The sequence below is a fragment of the Brachyistius frenatus genome, unplaced genomic scaffold, assembly GCF_029030835.1.
Source record: "Brachyistius frenatus isolate BFR_SWC_R1_liver_20210118 unplaced genomic scaffold, ASM2903083v1 Contig_169, whole genome shotgun sequence".
NCBI lineage: Eukaryota > Metazoa > Chordata > Actinopteri > Embiotocidae > Brachyistius > Brachyistius frenatus.
The window spans coordinates 233,941-246,460 of NW_027210768.1; the positions used below are offsets into that span (position 1 = coordinate 233,941).

General features: G+C 40.7%; 1 protein-coding gene across 1 annotated transcript; it reads right to left on the bottom strand.

The window, feature by feature from the left end:
• Positions 1 to 382: 382 nt before the first annotated feature.
• Positions 383 to 3,970, bottom strand: rd3 (retinal degeneration 3, GUCY2D regulator). The gene is made up of 2 exons (XM_069717104.1): positions 3,681 to 3,970; positions 383 to 749 (listed from the first exon to the last, which is right to left on the bottom strand). The coding sequence occupies exons 1-2, from the start codon at positions 3,968 to 3,970 to the stop codon at positions 383 to 385; spliced, it is 657 nt and encodes a 218-aa protein (XP_069573205.1).
• Between the last annotated feature and the right edge of the window lie 8,550 nt (positions 3,971 to 12,520).

A 12,520-nucleotide genomic window follows, 5' to 3' on the forward strand; every position in this document is an offset into this window, starting at 1 on the left:
AAGTTTTTAAATTACAGAAATATCCCTATGAGGCGACAGTGAATAGCCTTTAGTGCTTAGATGCCAAATCTCTTCAGAATAAAAGACGCATCACTGGAAGAGGGGATAATCTCTTGTAAAGTTGAAACTGTTTCAAGTGCTGAAAAACGGTGTCGTCAAGGTACAGAGAATTTAGAGAAAACCACCTGACATTACACGTTCAGATGGAAAGGTGAAGCAGGATCGAATGCTGAGCGGTCTTGTTCTGAGAGAGCAGAAGGATCAAAGGACTCGACCTCCGCTGACCGGTGCAAAAGTGGACATACCGCAGCAGAGTCCCGGCAATCAGCATTTATCCCGCCCAAGCGTCCCGCCATCTTTCCCGTCCTGTGACCGCCGCACATCAGACCACCTTACTGCTGCTGGTTCCTTTGTATCTGAAGTCAGGCATGCTCCACATCCTCTGCATCCTCTCCTCCCTCTCCATCCCTCTCTCCACGTCCTCAGACACGGTTTTGAGGTCGCTCATCCCCACCCCGTCGGCCGCAGGGGTGGTCAGGCCCACTGTGCTTCCGAACGGGTTGATCTTGATGCGGGACCTGAAGTTCACGAGGGACATGCTCATGGCACGTTTGTTGTTCCACTGGCGGGCGAGCCGCTGCGCCTCCTCCTCCTCCTTCAGGTGCTCCATAGCCTCCAGGAGGACGGAGCGGAAAAGACTGGACACCTCGTGTACCTCGGGCTCATTGGCCTGCAGGGCCTCCCTGAACCTGGGCAAAGCAAAGCAAAATATGTAAGTGAGCTGATTAGAAATGATTCGATGACTGTTGCAAAAACTGTTCCCTATTTTTTTGGGGGGGGGGGGACATTTTTACCAAAAAAATGCCTTAAAAAAAAGAAGCTGTTTTTACATGCAAGTTTTTCTTCCAGAACACGTTAGCCTGACTGTAAATACTGACATATCTTCAACCTTTATATTTATATGCATAAATCGATACCAATCCGTTGCTCATTATCAAAACCTCCAGGCACAGAGGAACATTAGCTTTTAAATTGAGTCACGATTGTAACTCCAACATTTACTCTGCACTACGTTTCATTTTGCCTCTACCAACTCTGTTTGGTATCTCTCACTCAGTCAACCTTCCCCGCATGCTCTGGAGCTGCCTTAACTAAACCACAAATTAAAGTTATTAATAAACAACCAATCACTGTCAGTTAATGCACACTCGGCAGACATGCTGGCATTATTTCCTCCTCGCTAGCAGCTGGCAGCTCGAACTAAACAAACTCAATTATAAGAGACAACCAGGAAAATCATCCTAATGTTGGAGAAACAGATGAGAAAAAAATAAAATAAAAAGCTTTGGCTTCAGTAAACATGATACACAACAGAACAAAACTGTATAGTGCAAGAAAACAGGAAAACAACCAGTTTGTTTTAACTTCTGACACGCAATCATCTCATGCAATCGTAACATTTTTATTCTGGTCTTTGCACCAAACAACATCCACATGATGGTTGTTGATGTTATAAAAGGCAAACCAGATCAGCCATCAGTCATCAGCCCCTCTACCTGCATGACCAGCACACTGCTGGCAACCCCCCAATTACTCCTAACGAGGTAGCTGAGGACTTGACAAACCTTTTAATAGACTTAAATAGAACCTGCAAGTGCTTTCAGTTTACTTATGATTGGCCTTTCCTCCACTCGGACCGGTGCTGCAGCACAAGCTCACGCACAGATCAAATCAAAGACAAATTATCTTTATTAGCTACTGTTTAAACACGAGACTAAAATTTAAGTTAATGATTGAAGGTGAAACTGTTGCGTGACGAAAGAAAATCTCAACTCAAGAGTCCACTTATTAGCTTTTTGTGGAGCTTTTCAGGAAGGCAACAAAATACAATTAAAAGGAGCAGGAAAAGCAAATAGTGTACCTTGAAGGTATTTCTGTGAAACTAAGTTATGATCTGACCTAAAACATTTATTTACAACTGCAAAACTGGTTTTATTTTCAATTAGGAGAAGTTTAAAAACATAAAAAGCTGCACATAAAATACAGTGCAACTTTATTATGAATTTAAAAAATACACTTTTAAAGACACTTTAATAAGTCTTATCAGCATAGACTCAAACTACAAAGTGAAACTGCCCAAACAAAGATGAGCTTATTCATAAACAATACTGTCACAGTTTAATTTTGTTTATCATCATCACATTTTTATCAAGGCCACGGGAGTACGAGGGGGATTCAAATATACAATAAGCAATAATAAGAGAAGAAAGCATGAGTTCATAGCACTTCGCAGCCAATCAGACGGCTGAGGTCTCCACCTACAAGCTGCTAATTAAAAGCACAAAAACGTCGTCCCTGCTGTGTAGCACCTCGCTGCTCGTTCACATTAATGGTGTCGAACTCTAACAAGACACCCGAGACCTCAGCAGCTTTCTAAGAACAGATGCTGAGACGAGTTCAGGACGTCACTGCTGCAGATTAGAGGACAGAGACACGAAGCATCGCAAAGACATGCGTGGGCTGACTGACAGGTTTCACAGATGAAACCTCTCCTCTGCGCCAAAAATGATGCTTAGCTGTGTTGTGAAATCACAGGAACATAATTAACATTCAGTGGTGATCTGGATCTGATATTTCTTCAGATATATGGTTATTTTTGGGCATACCTGTTACACGGAGATTATTTTTCAAAAGAATACTTTTATTAAGAAATTCATTTCTGTTCATTTTTAATTATTCTGGCTAGTTGGACCTGGAGTCAAGTTCAAGTTGGGCTTTGTTTGGGTTTTTGGTACTACCAAATATCAGGGGGATATTACCAGACCAGAAATTTACAGTATATGGGTCAGGCCCAATCGGCAACCGACAGTGACGTCATCTATTCGTATTTGGCCGTCGCCATCTTGCTAATTTGGAGCCAGAAGTGACCATTTTTGGACAAGTTGGGGAGCAGCAGGCCGCGGATCACCTCAGCCACATGTAGGGGAAACCTGACTGCACCACAGGCCTGTCAACCAAATAGATACGCCCCAAACATAGCACATTTTGAGGCCTAATATCGAATTAATGGTGGAATTATTTTTAGATGGACTGCCAGAAAACCAATAAGGAGTGATTTTAGCAAATGACACCATAACGACGTGGAAAAACTGTATCGACTTTGTAATTCATGAGAGAAGTTGAATGGGAGTCCAGGAGCCAGAGTCCTTTTGGAGCTTCTTGCGGCCCTCGGTGGTTTTGCAGTTTAAGGAGCTTCCGCATTTTCTGTTGGAGCAGCTATTTGCTTTGCTCGGCGCCAATTCGCGGACATTCGCGTCTTTTCATTGACTTATATGGAATGATTGGTCAAACCTGAATGAACCTGATTACAAACAGTGTTTCCAGACTATCATTTACATTCTTTATTAAATTTTATTTTATTTATATAGCGCAAAATCACAACAAAAGTCATCTCAGGGCATTTAACATAGTATAGAGAGAAAACCAATAATTCAACATTTCCCGATAGCTGGAAGGAAAAACTTCCTTTTAACAGGAAGTCCCAGCAAAGACTGAAGCAGTGAGCAAAAGAGACATTCCCATGGTGCATCAGTGGCCCTTTTGTGTTCACATTTAAGTTTGTTTGGACACAAATAGCCACGACATCCATGTCAGCTTTTGTGTGCTCAGTGTCCTCTTACTTGAGTATGACTAGCCCACAGCAGGAAGGGGGCACCTTGGAGCAGAGCTCCTCCAGGCCGAGCCTCTCCCCGGTGCTGATGTTGTGGGAGGAGCGGGGCGTGCTGGCCAGCCAGCTGTAGTCCACCCCGGTCTTCAGACGTCGGTACTCGTTCTCCTTCTCCCTCTGCTGCCTCTCCGCCTCCTTCAGCTGCCAGTTGAGCTCCAGCATCAGAGTGTCGGTGACCACGTCGGACGGGTCCCGGCGGGGCGTCCGGTAATAAGGCTCATTCCAGCTGAACCAGGAGGCCATGGCCTTGTCCTCCTTTTTCCGTCTCCTGATGAGAGAGGCAAACCAGAAGGAGTCATCGCACTGAAGTGATTATAGATGTGACCTCAGAATTTGACTGCTGAAATGTTGAAATATTTGCTCAAATTGATTTGAAAGTGGATTTTTTTTTTTTCAAGGCTGTGTGAGACTGGAGAAATAAAGGAGAATCCTTGCTGCCTCACTTTCTGTGTTTTTAATGACACATTTTTGAGATCTGTGTATGTCTGTGCCTTGCAGAACTGGAAATGTAAGGCCAATACAACAAAGGGAACGAAGCAGAGCAGGCCTGCCGGGTCTTTATTGATTAGTTCACTGTTTTTTCTTGGCAAAGCTTTCCAAAAAAGCCAAATTTGGTGCAAAGACACTATATTGTTTTTCCATTTTCTGTAGAAAACATGCCCTCTGTATAATTAGGCATCATTTAAAACACCACATCCTTTGATGTGTTCTCCATATCTGGACATATTCCCCCAGCTCATCCTCCATCTGCTCTTTGTTCTACAGGTGTAAGGTCCGCTCCCACAGATGCTGTATTCAGGCCGATCAATGGTAAGTCTTTTGTTTGACCGTCTTTTTGTGATAAAAGTACAGAAAAACACAGCAGAGTAGGCTGCTGATTCATGTATTGAGTCGTAAGATCGAATGAAAAGGTTTAATTAGGTTTCACAATCATCAGGTGGCTTCAATGTGAAGATTTTCTGCTCCTCTTGGACTGATAGTAAACTAAATTGGAGCTGTGATGATTGGTGGATTATTAGATCGAGATCGTTTCAGTCATTTTTCAGGCACAGTGAAAAGGGGGAAAAAAGAAGCATTGTCTGGTTCCAGCCTCTCACATGTGAGGATTCACTGCTTTTCTTTGAAATGTGTCACTGCAAGATGGATATCTTTGGGTTTTGGACTGCTGATCGAGCAAAAACAAGACATTTGAAGCTCTGGGTCGGTAAAATGGGTGTTTTTTCCCCCCAGTATTATTAATAAAAACATACTTGCTAGGTTAATGAGTGATGGAAGTCATCTTTAGTTGAAGCCCTATAAATTGAATATCTTTGGGGTTTGAGCTGTTCAGTTAAAGACTTGTTGGAAGAATCAAATCCCTGAGCACCATTTATGAAGCTTCAACCGTGTACATCTTTTTAGGTGTTTACCTGTACACATGTTATCAGTGTCTTTATACTGTCTTCTGGGTTCATTTATTTTTTTTGTTGCGTCTTCAACTAAACTGCTCGCTCTTATTGTCTTTGATTAGTCGGTTTGCAAGCTGACGTTGTCCTCTAAACCCCAGCTGCTGTACCAAAGTGTGGCTGTTTGAGTGCTGTGACTCGGATTAGCAACAGCTGTGTGGAGAAACTGTCACACTACGAGACGGAGTGAGATTAGAGACAAACCTGCTCCCACTTACGGAGCCAACAGTTCAAATCTGAGGTGACTAACACTTTAAAATGAAGCCAGCCAAAACAGTCGCTTGAAAAGATATGTTCCGCCTGTACATTGCTGTTAGATGTATTTAAATATATTTAGTGAATATTTGGTTGTCACATTGTCAAAGCTGCAGCTATTATTTTCATCACCAATTCATCAATCAGAAATACGCGTGTTGTTCTTTATCATATTTCTGGGATTTCAAACTGGACTTATTTCTGATTGATAACAAGATTTCTTGGCTTGAACTTTTTTTCTTTTTGTAGAGTATTCCTGTTTTTTTTTTAATTTAAATATGCTGATTACGTCTGACAGACACGACACAACCTTTATTTTGAAACAGCCGTTCGAACTGTGTTTGTCGTTTACTCCAAAGCGGAACTGGGAATGAAGGGTATAAAAACACATTTTCTTACCTCTTGTTCTTCTTTTTAAGTTTGTCTTGAGCTCCACGAGAAACAAAATCACTGTCGAGCCTAAATTTAAAAGTCCTCAGGAAGCAGGAGGCTGGATGGATGCGGAGACAAAACTGGTTGAATAAGAAGCCGAGAGAGAAAAGAAATGGTTTCTCTCTCTCTTCCCTCCCGTCCTCTCCCACATTATCTCCACCTCTCTTGCTCCGACTCTCCCCTCCCCCTGCCAGGAGCCGCTCTGGCCTGCCTTTACTTGTTGCAGGAGGTTGGGGGCACCGTCTCCAATGGGAGCCTTTGGATCACGGGCCCTGATGAAGTGCTTATGTAGGTTGTTACGATTCGCCGTTGCCATAGTGATGCTCCTAAGCCTATTTGTCCACAATAAGCTCCATCGGCTGAAAGGGAGCTAGAGAGCGATGAAGAGGCAGATAAAGAGGACAGAGTGGGTTGAGCGGCGAGATGGGAAAAGAGGGAGATGAATCAAAGAATGTTGTTTTGAGGACACAGCGTCAAGCGTGGACTCAGCGTGCCCTGACGGAAGCTCAGTTCAGAGACGAGTAACGAAACACCTACAAGAGGTCGGCCTGTGTAAATGAACTTCCTGGAGATAATGAGCGTCGCTGGCCAACGACAGCTGGGCATGAATTATGGGAGGCCTGGAAATGTGCTAATTACAAGAGGACGTGTTTGTTAGCGCGTGTGCTGCTGATGATAGAGAGGCAGAGAGAATACAGACTGAATGTGTAGGTGGATATCAAGGTTTGTTGCTTTGTTCTGTGTGTGGGTGTGAGCAGCGAACCTCAGACGGTTTCCTTCTGCACATCTTCACAGTAACCTTAAAATCCTCGTCACACCTCCAGCACAGCACCGTCCTCCTACTCGTCCTCCTCACTGTTACACGGCTAAATAAAATGCTGAGTGAACTGTGTTCAGTCAATTCAGAAACGTCCACAAGCAGACAACGAGGGAGCTTTCTCATCTTGTGTGCTCTTATTTAAATGTATTGATGCACGTTTAATAATGAAAAACACCAACACTGACTCCAAATCTCAAGTTTCCTTCAGGTCAAATGTTAATTTCCTCATATTTACTACTAAACTACATACCAGCCAACAATGAGGTTTCAAAATACAGTTGGTTTTTTTTCAGTGCACGTGTGTAGGGGTGGATAATGAATACATTAGTGGTAATATAATTCACATTCTCGAGTTTATATTATTTGTATTTATGTTTATTTATGACACATCATCACAGACACACTGTGGCACGAAACACATATCACATGAACATAATATCAATGTGTTTGCTTGTGAGTTTATGTGTGTGTTGTTGTTGCCTACAGACTTTTTGCAATGGTGACTCAGAGGAAGCTTGAAGAGAACTGCAGTCCAACTCTGCATAAAATTGCAGATGTACTTGGGTTTGAATCCGGCTGCTGGTTGTTGGGTTGTTGCGTGTAGTTTGTGGATTGTGTGAGTAGATTGTGTTTCATAGATGATCTGCCAACCTTTTTCACAGCAGAAATTTTGGACGGGAAGAAAAAGCCCGTGTGTTACCAGTAATAGTAACAATGGCTCCTCTCTAAAGCCGAAACACTGAGCCAACATGCAGAGCACCCGATGCCCCGAAACTGGAGCAGCTTAATGGCATTCAGCCATCATTGATTTGACTTTTTACACCTTCAGTATGTTTGCTCTGCTGTAACATGTTGAAACAGGCTTATTTTAGAAGAGCAGACAAGAGTAGTGGGCATTTAAACAGCCTTCACAGTTTAACATATATTTTCATATCAAAGGTCAAGATCACTGTGACCCCAATTCGAAACATTCATATGAATGACATATCAAAAACACCTTGAGGGACTTTGTTTAAATTTAGCACAAACATTCACGTGGCCTCAAGAGTAAACTGATTAGGATTTGGGGGTCAAAGGTCAAGGTCACTGTAAATTCAATAACTTTATAGGTTTGGACAAATATGCATGTAAACTACAATTTTGAGTGGTTAGCCGAGGCATACAACCAACCGCTTGGCGGCAATTTTAGTTTCCATTATCCTGTGCATGTACTAACTTGTTCTTCTGCCCCATCTAATAAAAATGCTTGTGAATGTTTGGCTCGTACATATCAAACAGGAATAAAAAAACAATACATGAGCATCATTTAATAACATCTTAATCCCAATTTGACTTCCTGAAACTAACTTTTAAAATTTTTTAAATTTTTTAGGTTGCCAGGTTTCATAATGTGATTTTAAAATGTTGTTAATGTGTTGTAGATCAGCTGTAAAGACCATGCCAGCGGACAATTTACCTTCCGTAAAAGGTCATTTAAATAACAGATGTTACCCATTAACAAGCTATTAGTTACACCTTATAAAGCCTGTGTAACATAAACCTAGTTAGAAAGAGGTATTGATCGGTCTAATGCTTTGTAGATTTATTTAATCCGTGTGAACAAAAAGATAAGAAGAGTGAGGTCTTCTATGTGAAAAGGCAGCGCGTCTCCTACAACCTGAAGGCGACAGATGGGCAGGTAAACTCTCGGTTTAATCCAAACAGATGACAGTCCTAATCCTCTAAAGTTCCCTCCATCAACCCCACGCTGACCTCAGAGAGAGGTAGCGGGACTCTGACGGTGGCGTCGCCGGCACTGATGTTCTTTTTTCAGGTTTGGCTGATTTGCTGTGTGATGTGACTCACGGAGAGCGCAATCAGACCCCCTCCTTCCATCATCAGATGTGTTTGTCACCCACATCGTAATCCTGTTTAGCATACAGTCATACCGGTGGTGGTTTACAATTTGCTGTTTTTCAGTCACAGAAAACTAAAACGGACTCTTAAATGTGTTTTCTTGACCGCTGCAACACGTTTGAATGCGTTCAAACCAGTCAGGACGAGTATTTTAAAAGAATGCTTTTATCATGCTTTCTTATGGAGAGGCAAGCAGTTTAGCTTCGCATAAAGAGGAGAAACACTCCCCAAAAAGGTTACAAATGTTTTATTTTTTTTAGCTTTTCAATATTTGCACAAATCAAACAAATAAAATACAAAATCTTAAAAAGTGTTGGTTGGCAGATTTTGTTATCTTTAGTAGGAGCAATGCAAGCTGTTTCCTCTGTTTCCAGTCTTGATACAATGCTAAATTAGCCATCCAGCTACAGATGAACTCTTATCAAGAAAATCAACAAGCGCGTGTCCTCAAATGACAAATTATTAATTTCAATTCCCTTATGTGTATCTGCTAAGTCTGATTATATTGGTAGTTGATGTAGCACCTTTTGCATTGGCTAATATAAAAGCAGCCAGGTCTACCTGCACACTGCTGACATAAACATAGAACTGAATTGAATAGATTGGTTCTATTGTCACAGATACCCGATTATGTATTAGTTGTCATTAATGTTTTTGTTCTCTTTTTTTTTTCCTTTTCTCACAAAAATCTTCTCGTGTCTTTTCCACTCAGGCAATACAATCCTCTTTCAACACACGGAATATCTTATCAGGTTTCAGATTTCTTACTTCCAGTTTGTTTTGTTTTTCAGCAAACCGGTGCAAACTCCTCAATATTAAGAATCTACGTGAAGTCATTTTCTGCGCTAACCAATTCATTATTTATACTTTTATTGGAGAAAAATGTCATTATATACGTGAGGGCCCCTCTACTATGTGTCTGAGTCCTTTTTTTTAAACCCGTAACTGACCCTGATAAATATACCTCATAATCTCCAAGAGGTGATCAGGTCATCAGATGGTGAGTCATTATGACTCAGGGGGGAAGCACAGATTGATCAGACTCGAAACAAAACATGAGCAACAACCCACGTCACTCTCCTGTGAGGTGACTGTTTATATTCAAAGTCTGGATCAAACTGAGATCAGATCACTTACATCTAAATTAAAAACTTTACAGTCACTTATATTTTCTTCATTGAATTTTTTAACTTCATATTGCATTGAAACAGCACTGAAAGTGTATTTTTGGTCCTATTTATATATTTTTATTCTATCTTTTATCTGTTTATTTTTTTATTCAAATTTATTTTATTGTCTCTTTTTTTTATGATGTTTTTCATGATTTTCTTCACTTAAGGTTATTAATTTCAATTGTCCTTATTTTAGCCTAAGTATCTGTCTAATGTACTTATATATTGACAAAACCTGACAGAATTTTTTTTAAATGAAACCCACTTTGTCTCATTGGGATCAGATTATTGAACATAATCAAGCTCTTCTCAGACCTCCAGAATTTTGCAGCACTCAAACAAGCCACTAGGGGGAATAGTCTCACCATTAAAGCCGCAAAAAGGCTTCATACATACAATCCTCTTTTTTTCCCCCCTTATCTCTTCTGTAACATCTCCATTTGCTGGTAAAACTATCATCACAGGTGGAATGAGTCGTGCTGCACGGGTTTTGGGTGGAGAAAAAAAAGGAGCAGAGGGAGTGAACTTTTTGTTTTGCAAACTCATACTTTACATTCTTGAGATGAAAAGCCTGAAAAGTTTGATCAAACAAACAACACACGGCCTCACCTGAACAAACATTAATCCACATGCATGAACACATTCCAGATATTAACAACAAGGAAAAGAGGGCTTCAGAAGAATACCTTACAGACGTGTCAGGAGACAAACATCTAAGGTAAACTGTGGTCTGAATTATTACTAAGTCTCACTTCAAATGAGCTTGTTGAGCAGCACACTAAAAGACCATCAGTCCTCCAGTGAAGGAACAGGCAGTGAAGAAGTGTCGTGGACACAGACAGACTCTTCTGAATGTGACCTTTGTTTGATTGTCAGGCTCCTTCCCATAGAGCTGCTCCTATACACATGTGTCAGGCTTTGTGCGCTCCACACTGAAGCCAACTGAGTAACAGCCACATGATGGGCTGAGCACGACACACTGATACTGACGTCAAAGGGTTAGTCCGCCAACACTGACTGTTTGTCTATTTTTGTCCATCGTCGTCTCTGTTGAGATTATTTTCAAATTTTGAGGTCCCGAGATTTAGATGGATGCAGCTTTAATATATTAAATAGGTTTAATTGTTCCCCTTGTGGTGCTTAATCTGCTGTATGTTGACAGAGCTCACTGCACTTATTGTTATTAGGTCGAACAACAAAATATATGTGATAATCTGACATCTGAACTCATAATCTGATTTTGAACTATAATTTTTTTCATGAAGATGCCATATTTTATCAGTCTATGTATAAAATAAACACAAGCTTGAATGTAGCTGAGTACATTTACTCAAGTGCTGTACTTATGTACAATTTAGAGGTAGTCTACTTTTCCATTTTCAACCTGAGATTTCAGAGAAATACCATATAGCTACTTTTTACTGCACTGAATTTATTTCAGTTACTGTTACTTTTCAGATCAATATTTCATACATGAACAACATGATTAGTTTGTTTTACTCACAAGCTCACAAATCAACGTGTCACATCATAATTTGTGTGTTTTAGAGGTGCTGGTAGGTGTTTTTGAGCTTCAGACAGAGCTGAGCTCGCTGTTTCTGGCCTTTATGCTGAACTAAGATAATAACCTCCCAGTTCCAGCTTTAAGTGTGGAACAAAAACACAAGAGATGTGTCGATCATTTACCGCCATCAATAATGCTCTGTTCATGTCATATCAGCTTTGACAAGTAAAGACAATTACATTTCCCCAAAGAAATAGTCAATGGTCAATTTACTTTATACTTGCATAGTTAACTAGCCTGCATTTTAGAGGATAATAATTATTTTATTTTTCCACAAAGTTATCTGAATGGTAGTGTCTTGGGATTTATTTTTTTTTTAACAAAAGGAACACAAAGGATTCACCAGATTTACCACAAATTAATTCATATTTTACTTAATAATTGTGAATATTAAACACAGGAAAAGGAGCTTGAATCAGTCTGCTGTCACATTACAAGGAAAAAGGTGGAGAATTTGAGAAGAAATGTGAGCAGGGTTATAAGGGGAGGGGTGGGAGGAGTTCCTGGAAACAGAAGGAGGGAAAAGCAAACAGAAGGATTATGATGTATAAAAACATATCCATTTGAGGGCACTAACAATACCAATGCATAAAGCTGTTGCTGTCATGACATTTCATTCTTTGTAAATCTAATCAAATGAGGCTACAGGGGTTTCTTCTTACTTCATGTAACCAGCTTCCTCCTTATCTGACTCATCAAACAACTTCTAGAAACTTTCCTCTTACTCAAACGTCATTATGTAATCTCAAAGGCCTGCAATAACATACATGTTCTTCAACATCTAACTGGAATTGAAATTGGCCTGATAGCAAAGTCCCGAGCTGCCCTCTGGTGTGACTATAGGGAAGGAAGTTCAGGCAAGATCACGAGTGCAGAGAAAAAAAAACCTGGTTTGCTGACATCCCCTTTTTCATTGGCCTTTATCCAGCGTCCCCTTTCACGAGAAAAGCCTCTGTGGACTGTGTACTAAGGTCAGTGGATCTGCGCTCGGAGCCGAATGCTCTCAGCTCATCTGCTCAGCTGCTGGAAAAACAGGCGAAAGGAAACTGCAAAATGAAGCTCAATGATTCCTCATTGTGGCCTTAAAGCATGGCATTTACTATATATGTTCAAAGTATTTGATAACCATTTTTTCCCATCAATGGTTGTTGTTTTCTTGCTGGAAATCGCAGCACAAATTTACCAATTCAAAGGGAAGTTTTTATGGCA

What these genes read in the sequence shown, in the direction of transcription:
- rd3 (XM_069717104.1), bottom strand. Translation starts at nt 3,970, where the DNA reads ATGGCCTCCTGGTTCAGCTGGAATGAGCCTTATTACCGGACGCCCCGC. An exon ending in TGTGGGCTAGTCATACTCAA is followed by an intron (nt 750 to 3,680) that starts GTAAGAGGACAC and finishes TGCTTTGCCCAG; the next exon opens with GTTCAGGGAGGCCCTGCAGG.